This window comes from Hordeum vulgare, chromosome 2H (genome assembly GCF_904849725.1).
Source record: "Hordeum vulgare subsp. vulgare chromosome 2H, MorexV3_pseudomolecules_assembly, whole genome shotgun sequence".
NCBI lineage: Eukaryota > Viridiplantae > Streptophyta > Magnoliopsida > Poales > Poaceae > Hordeum > Hordeum vulgare.
Window position 1 is genome coordinate 159,438,567 of NC_058519.1, and position 9,717 is coordinate 159,448,283.

A 9,717-nucleotide genomic window follows, 5' to 3' on the forward strand; every position below is an offset into this window, starting at 1 on the left:
TTCTTATCTTTTTATAAGTTTCTTTCCTTTTTGTAATTCTAGAACGTGGCTTTGTAGTCTTTTACTTCCTAGGGATGGAAGGTTTTAATAAGGCGGCCAGTAATAAAGCTCAAGATTTATCTCAGATGCTACATTGTCTTAATTTTTTATTTTATGCATTATTGTTGCCTAACGTGCCTAACGTGCCATTCTTTGCTATAAAAAGGGATGCACACTTTCTCATTTCTCATACTCAAACTCCCTCTCATTTTCCACACACAAACATGACTGATCCAAATCAAAACGTTTTTGTGAGACGCTCTTCCATTTGGAGGTACTACGATGAAGAATTTGTCAGAGATGAGGGTGCTCTCGTCCGGCTTTTTGCAAAATGCAAACAATGTGGTAATAAGTTGGCCATGAAAAAGAATACTAGAACCAACCACCTAATGAGGCACAAGACGACACATGTCAAGGAGGCAGAGGAGGCGACGGCTATGGCTGCGGCCGCGAGGCAAGGTTGAAGGATCCTAATTAGTTAGTTGTAGTATTTGTAATTTCTTTTCTTTCTTCATTTTTTAATCTTTAAGTATTTCTAAAGAATGGTTTGTACTCCTTTACTTTTATGGGATGGAAGGTTTTAATGAGCCGAACGCTAATAAAATTATAGATTTACCCCACGTAAGACTCTATCAATTTTTACAATTTTACACTCTTAGGCTTTGTTTCGCTGTTTTTTGACCTGTTTTATCAAAAAACTGTAAAAAAACCGTCTAAACGGATCAACAAGTCGAAACAGACTGACGTGCCGCGTGCCAGCCCAGCTAGCCCCCCGTGCTATGCCTGCCAGCCCAGCTAGCCCCCCGTTCTATGCCTGGACCACCACCCCGAGCACGTTGCTGGCACGGCACGACACGATTAGTAATCATGCCTGGGCGGGCTGTGCCGTGCTAGGCCGTTTACGGCGGGCCGGGCCGGGGCGTGTTGGGCCGGGCTGTTTGGCCAGGTATGAGACTACCGTGTGTGCAAAAAGATAAAAATAAAAATAAAATACCTGCAGACCACCAACAAATCCACGAGCGGAGGGTCGATCAAAGGTGGGGCGGAAGCGCCGATCTTCCCTGGATTCCCCATGAGCAAGAGCAGCGGTGTCCGCGTGAGGGAACAACCCGGGGCTGACTCCGCGGCCGTGCCCGTCCCGGGGCCTTGCGTCTCGACCCATCGGGCTCTCGCCGAGTGCCACCGCCGTGCCGCCCGCGGCCCGCTGCAGCCCGAGGTGCTGTGCCGGCACCTCAACCGGGCCCTAGCAGAGTGCGTGGTGAGCATGTGCTGCCCCGGCGAGACCGAGACCGTGCGCACGCTCTGCGGCAGCTCTGGAACCGCGCTCAAGCGCTCCCAGTGCGAGCGCGCGCGCATCGACCTCTCCCTCTGTCTCGAGGCCCATACATGACCTACACAACCCATGTGCCCCGGTATATTCGTATGCTTTTATTTTTTCGATTTTTTGTAAAATCACTGATGTTGGATTGTGGCCTGGTTCCTGAACACCTCTTTATGTATAGTGAATGCGTAGAGTGTATAGTAAGATAAGAGAGGAGCCAGGGACTCTGGAGACGAGATGTGTTTTCTTGTTACTGAATAGCTTCAATTCCAAATGCACGTTTATGATCATGAATTGCTGACTATCAGCTTACAGTGGATAATAGATTGGCATGAATCTATATCCTTGCCACTTTGAAAAGATGAATGCTGTCTTTAATTTGCCCTTTCATCTCTCTCATTTTTCTTATCCACGCATCACTTATAAGTTATAGCTAGTGTTACAGATTAGTGATTACAGTATGTGATTTAAAGGTTGAAGCATGATTTGTGCTGAACTCTTGCATGGTTATCTTCGACCTTCCACATAACTGTGTTGCTACAAAACCTTATATGGTAAAATTTAGTCCTAGTAAAAGTGTGTAGAGAAAAATATAAACGTATACATATACCAAATAAATATCAGTAGATATACCATGAAATATATTTTGTAGTGTATTTATTTGATTTTTATATATGTCCATGTTTTTTCTAGTACAAGCTTGGCCAAATTTTAAATAGTTGAACTTTTAGCAGAACATATATTTTGGGAAAGAGGGAATATGACAACATGAGTACATTGGTAGATTCTTTCTTGGTAAAGGTTTTTATGTTTTACTACTCTGATCCACTGTACTCCCTCTGTAAACTAATAGAAGATCGTTATCTTATACTTCCTCCGTCCGAAATTACTTGTCACAAAAATGGATACAAATGGATGTATCTAGAACTAAAATACATCTAAATACATCCATTCCTACAACAAGTATTTCCGGATGGAGGGAGTATTAGTTTACATAATGAGTGTGTTTTAAAGCTCAAGCCACGGTCATGAGATTTTGGGGGCCCGGGGCGAAACTAAAGTTTGGGGCCCTTAATAAACACACAATAGTAATAAAAATGCAAATATGTATATATAAAAATTTACCAATAATATTTCAATGCATTTAAAATCAATATGTGTATCAAATAATTTATACATGTTACCTTAAATTCTTTTCTAACATTCCTCGATGCAAAATCACTTACGATGGGGTCGATGTCAATCTCATCCAATAATTTCTTCTCGATGCATAATGTAGCCAAACCATTTAAGCTCTCTCGAGTCATTGTCGACCTCAAATAATTCTTCAACAATTTCAGCTTTGAAAAGCTTCTTTCAGCCGATGCAACCGTCACAGGCATAGTAAATAAGATACGATAAGCAATGGAGATATTTGGATAACAATTAACTTCTCTAATATGCCCAAAAATCTCCATAGCAGACATTACACCATCTAGCAAAGTGAATCTCATAATCTTCAATTCAGAAATAAGATCATATAACTCAACATCAGATGAACCATCAAGAGAGAATGTTTCTGCAAATTTTGTGCAACACTCTTCAAGTTCATTATCACTTAATGACTTTAGGGTGCCTGAGCTCAATAGAAATCCAAAGATATCTTTAAACACCATTAGTTCTTTAAATCTATCCTTCAAAGAAGTGATCGCCATATCCACAACAACAACAACAACAAAGCCTTTGGTCCCAAACAAGTTAGGGCAGGCTAGAGGTGAAACCCATAAGATCTTGCGACCAACTAATGGTTCTGGCACATGGATAGCAAGCTTCCACGCACCCCTGTCCATGGCTAGTTCTTTGGTGATGCTCCAATCCTAAAAAATATTTAACTCGAAAAGCCTTCTCAGCTTCTAAACTTTCTTCTTAACAATCACTTTCACCAAATTGTTTCTTTCTCTTAGCACGACGTTTCACTGGAAACACAGGCTCTATTCCCATTTTGGTTGCAATACCTTTGGTGATGGTCAAACTTGATGAAAACCCATCATCTCTGTACTTCTTAAAAAATGTGTTATACCATTTATTTGCTTCAAAGCAGAGTCAATACACATGGTTGACGATTGCAACATCTTGCTAACTTTATTTACATCAAACAAAATGTCATGCCAGATAATCATACCAACTAGAAACTCAAAGCGACCAAGTGCATTAAATAAATTTTTGCATCGCTTTTATCCTTAGGTTCAGTGTCAGAAGCATTACGTAACTCAGATAAAGCTAGCCTTAACTCAATGGCTTGATATCTTATTGCTGTAACACTTTTGTTTCGACTCTTCCAACGTGTGTTGGACAATGATTTCACGGTCAAACTAGGAACATGTTTTAAGCAAAACATTCCCCCTTTTCGTAGAACCAGCAAATAATATATATATATGCGCTGAACAATTCCAAAAAATGAAACAACTTTCTCATCATGTGAGAGTACCCAGATGATGTGAGAAAGCTGTTGTCATAGTCTCAATCTCTGTACAACATGCAAGAGATTGAGACTATGACAAGTACATGACTATCTCAATCTCACTCTTTATGATATGGCAAAATCATGTGAGAAAGCTATTTCATTTTTTAGAATTGTTCAGCGCATATTTATAAATTATTTGTTAGTTCTACGAAAAGGTGGAATGTTTTGCTTAAACATGTTCCTACTTTGATCGTGAAATCATTGTCCAACACACGTTGGGAGAGTCGAATCAAAAGTGTTACAGCAATAAGATATCAAGCCGTTGAGTTAAGGTTAGCTTTGTCTGAGTTACGTAATGCTTCTGACACTGAACCTAAGTATAAAAGCGATGCAAAAATTTATTTGATGCACTTGGTCGCTTTGAGTTTCTAGTTGGTATGATTATCTACCATGATATTTTGTTTGCTGTAAATAAAGTTAGCAAGATGCTGCAATCGTCAACCATGTGTATTGACTCTGCTTTGAAGCAAATAAATGGTATAACACAGTTTTTTAAGAACTACAGAGATGATGGGTTTTCATCAAGTTTGACCATCGCCAAAGGTATTGCAACTGAAATGGGAATAGAGCCCGTGTATCCAGTGAAACGTCGTGCTAAGAGAAAGAAATAGTTTGGTGAAAGTGATTGTCAAGAAGAAAGTTTAGAAGCTGAGAAGGCTTTTTGAGTTGAATATTTTGTTTTGTTTTCGTTGATATGGCGATCACTTCTTTAAAGGATAGATTTGAAGAACTAATGGAGTTCAAAGATATCTTTGGATTTTTATTGAGCTTGGGCACCCTGAAGTCATTAAGTGATAATGAACTTGAAGAGTGTTGCACAAAATTTGCAGAAACATTCTCTCTCGATGGTTCATTTGATGTTGAGTTATATGATCTTATTTCTAAATTGAAGATTATGAGATTCACTTTGCCAGATGGTATAATATCTGCTATGGAGTTTTTTGGGCATGTTAGAGAAGTTCATTGTTATCCGAATATCTCTATTGCTTATCGTATCTTATTTACTATGCCTGTGACTGTTGAATTGGCTGAAAGAAGCTTTTGAAAGCTGAAATTGTTGAAGAATTATTTGAGGTCAACAATGACTCAAGTGAGGTTAAATGGTTTGGCTACATTATGCATCGAGAAGAAATTATTGGATGAGATTGAATCGACCCCATCATAAGTGATTTTGCATCGAGGAACATTAGAAGAATTTTTTAAGGTAATATGTATAAATTATTTGATACACATACTGATTTTAAATGCATTGAAATGTTATTGGTAAATTTTTATATATACATAATTTCATTTTTATTACTATTGTGTGTTTATCAAGGGCCCCAATGGTAGGTATACGATGCCTACCAGGGCGTGCTCGCAGGTTGTAAGGGTGCGGGGAGGGTTGGCGAGGTGGTAGTGGCGGACGACGATGCTGGGGTGCCGTGGCTGACAGAGATCGGGAGAGAGATTGGCGCGGCTAGGGTTAGGGCACCGGCTCCTGGTTGGAGCCGATCAAAACAGATTGATCTTTGCTTAATCTCAAAGGTGTTGATTACATGACTATATAACTCCTCTAGGCTATAATAAACTGGGCTAAGCCCCTAATACTACTAAATACTATTAAGATAACTGGGCCAGCATGGCTAACTGGGCCGTTCATAACATCCAAACTTTAGTTTCGCGCCGGGCCCCCAAAATCTCAGGACCGGCCCTGCCTACTTAACCTGCCAACCTACCTAGTATATATATGCCTGGGTGGGGGCCCCTAGTTTGTGGGGGCCCGGGGCGGCCGTCCCCCCTCCCCCCCAACCCGCCGGTCCGGCCCTGGGTAAAGCTTTCAGATCGTCTATTTGTCCCCTAAAAGAAAGAACATATGGAATTATTTATGGTTCTTTTCAACAGTGAAAAGAGAGCATTGAGGCACATAAGCTTACTCCAGCCTTGATAACTACTACGGTACACAAATATAAGATGTTTTGGATATTTCAATATGGATTACATACGGACTGAAATGAGTGTACAAACATACTAAATGCGTCTATATACATCCGAATCAGAAAAAAGTTTGATCATATAATAGTGAACGGAGGGAGTAGTTAGCTAGTCATTTCCACATTAGAAATACTAAAAAAATCTACAAATTGCATGTTCTCATTTCTCATCAATATCATTTGTAGCTTCGTGCACTTGAGATTGTTGGGGTCCATTGTGAGGGTAGTGATGCTCCAGTGACCATTTACACAAATTTCTAAGGATGCAGCAGAATTTAGACTTTTAGAGACAGCAATTGTGACTCTGACAGCAAAAAGGTATCTTGCATTTGCTATTCTGGGATGGACAAACAAGATGTTTGTTTTTGTTTCCTGGTCATGTACCAATGAGATTGTCGATGACTTAAGAGTTCCTTATAACCATCGTCTGTGTCCAATGTCTCTAGCTGACATCGGGTGAGTGTTCACCCGCTGGAGTTGGGAGGCTCGTCAGTGTCTTGGTTTCACTGTGAACTCTACTATGAAATCCTTGGTTTGACCAAAGCTTTTACTTACGTGGAAAAGCTTACAAGTTAATTTCATTATGAAGTTCTGTACATGTTTCTTCTCTGTTAATTTTTAAATGCTTTAATATCTTCCCCATCGAAGTATTTGTTGATCTTTATGTCGTCGATGTATCTGGCTGTATTTAAAGCCAACTTTATATGTTGCTATGCTTATAAAAGTTTGGTTGTTATTGGTATGGATTTATCTGTTGAAGCAAAGTTGGATTTTGGCTGCTTCTCCGCCGAGCCGTGCATTTGATCTTCCATTCTCTAAAGCTATTTTGCTCAAAATCTGGACCGTCGATCGTGCTAGTATCGACTTCAGATGTGATTTTTTTTCATTCTTTGTCCTGCCAATTGAAGCGCACACGTTAGGATTTGCTATCAAGATATTTGAGCGGACGGGAAGTTTTCTCTAATACATAACGTCATCTCCGTCTTGTGAAATTGAAGCGCACCTGTCACTGTTTGATATAAGAGCATCTATAGCCGGACCCTTGTGAATTGAAGCGCACCCGTCTCAAATGTCCGGACAGATCGTTCGGTCACAAAATTTCAGCCCAACCGAATGCCTCAAACAGGCCTCAAATGCCCTTGGCTGAACGGCATCCTATGTCCAGCCCAAATACAGGGAAATACGGAAAAATATCGGTGCGCATGGGCACGCCCGCCACGTTCGGCTTGCTCGCATGGATCCAACATATATTTATTGATTTCACATATATTTGTTCTCATTCGCTAACCGGATCAAACCCTAACCACTTCATTTTACTTCTTTCCATTTTCATTCGCCATCCTAACTCACCTGTGGCCTTCTTCGACATGGAGGACAGCGGATCTGGCTCTGATCAGTCTGAATGCGTTGACTAAGGTGTCATTCCATGTGTGTTGGAGAAGGCAATGACGGTCCACATTGCACTCCATCGCTCCAACGAGGACCGCGCCCGACCGACAACAAGATATGTTTGCCGCGACTCCATTGTGTCGGCTCAACGGGCGCTCGGGTCCTCCGGGGTGGACCATCATGGTCCCGACGGCCGGATAATCTCTCCTTCCCCATCATCGGTCCAACAGACTATGAGTCCCATCGGGACCGCGCTGCCCGCCATGGAAAGGAGATGATAATGATCGCCGAAGCTCGTAGCGCTGAGGAAATGGCGGCAGCGGAGGCGACTCATGTGGCCATCGCGTCAGAATCCTTTATCCCGTCGTTAGCGGCCGCAACAGCTGGTTGTTTGTCGTTGCCCACCATGGCGGTGTTGACACCTAATTTTGGCACGGAAGAAAATCTTATTAAGATGTATTTCAATAAATAAGGGCTCCACATGAAAAAGTTTTGTGGTGTTGACATGAACATTTTTGAAGTTTGGGTCATCGCTCTTCGATCTCATCTTGAAGACCGAAACTGTGTTCGAAGTGCTGAGATTTCATATGCAGAGTACTATTCGGCCAATTAAGCTCACAAGACAGACTCATATGGAAACATGTTCAACATGAATTGTCTTCGCCTCGTCGAAATGATCGATTTTGATATATATTTTGTCTCAATCTGAGTTCGTGTGCGACCTGAAGGAACAAAACAAGATCAGTTTGAAGTTTCACACGGGGATCCGAGTGAAAAGTTTGCCGTCCGAGCGGAAGGGTTTGCCATTCGAGTGGAAAAGTTCGCCATCCAAGTGGAGTTTGCCATCCGAGTGGAGAGTTTGCCATCCCAGTGGAAAAGTTTGCCATCCGAGTGGAAAGTTTGTCATCCGAGTGAAGAATCCTAAACATCCGATTGGAAAGGTTTGAAGCCGAGTGACATTTGGCCAATATCCAATCGGAAGATGAAAGATGAGCGCAAAGAGTTATCTAGATGACTTTGTATGGAAAGTGTTTAACATGAAAGTTGTGCGTATCATCAAGGCGGTTAACTTTGCTTTTGGAGTCATCGTCATCCGAGATGGTATACAGCCTGCAGAAACGATACAAGATTCAGACAGTACAGTCAGCCGAGTGGCCGAATCCGATTGGGATTTAAATATGACCTCGTGGAATATTCAAGATGACCTTATTTGGAAAAGTGATCAACATAAGAGTTGTCTGTAATTTCGATCCGATCGAGTTTGGTATATAAATCGTCTTAATCGGAGGTCATATGCAGATTATGTGTCCCGTGCAAGGAGCAAGACAGGAGTTTGGGCCAGATTCAGGTTGAATCCGAGTTATACTAGAATTAGGACTCGAGGATGTGATTTGGTGTAATTTTCTTTTAAGGAAAGCCTAGATGAATCCTTTGCTTGTACGAGAAGTCCAGCCGCCTCTTATATTTATTGGAGGTGATGGCCGATTGAAACAACACACAGTCGAACAAATCAATCTACTACTTTTTACCTTTACCTTTACCTCTCTCCCTTGTTCTTTTTTTTGTCGTTCTTCGTTTGGAGGGCAGCGATCCACGAGGCCCTAGGGACGGTCAGGCCGACCTAGGGCAGCCCATAGACGCCGCACTCCCTGACGGGGTCCCTCCCGGGCGTGTGGGGTTTCGGGTCTGAAAAAGCACCCGCCGACTGTCTTGAGTATCGCGCTGTCGGTCGGGTCTCCTTCGACGTGAGCTGCGGTGCATCACCCCCGACGTTCAGGGTACACGGTGACGTGTTCGTGTGTCTACACAATTTTTGGCGACTCCGCTGGGGACGAAGCTTTGAACGGTCTCTAGCCTCTTCTTGCTACGAGGAGAGCATCATCAAGCGGCTGCAATCTATGAGGTAAGATGTACCATCAATCCCCTTACGTAGATGCAAGCAACCATCATGTTGGTGTTGCTAGATCTTTCAATGGACATGTAATGTCGGCTAACCCTAACAAGCAAAGGCCGACTAGTTATTCCGTTGGAGAAACTTGGAATTTACATAATCGCGGCATGCAACTTTTGGATCCAAACTTTCGTGCATCGGCAACGCATTTCAATATGCCGGTGAACAACACGATTAGTTTGAGTGATCAATATAGGACACCTCGTGTACAGGAGTGTGTCCCACAATTTTATCCATCGACAACCAGCTCGCAATATGCGGGTTCATCCCCAAACATGCCGATGGATGGGAGAATTGACCATGCTTCCCATAGCTATTTGGCTGGTTATCCCCAATCATCATATATTATACCTCATGAGATTAATTGTTCAACGGCATATGCGACTAAAAATATTCATGACTCGGCTCACCTTCATGGTTATGGCCAAGTGAATGGAGGTTCTACAGTAGCATGTGTGCCTGATGTTGCAAGAGATGAGGTGGCTCTGGCTGCATTAAAATGTTTGGCCCAAAATAAGAAGATTAGTTTTATTTGCCTTGA

The 9,717-nt window shown here is 42.1% G+C and overlaps 1 protein-coding gene across 1 annotated transcript; it reads left to right on the forward strand.

Moving 5' to 3' along the window:
* Positions 1-263: 263 nt before the first annotated feature.
* On the forward strand, positions 264-1,720 carry LOC123425966. The gene is made up of 2 exons (XM_045109745.1): positions 264-498; positions 993-1,720. Exons 1-2 carry the CDS (start codon positions 264-266, stop codon positions 1,427-1,429), a joined length of 672 nt encoding a protein of 223 aa, XP_044965680.1. The 3' UTR covers positions 1,430-1,720.
* The last annotated feature ends 7,997 nt before the right edge of the window (positions 1,721-9,717 follow it).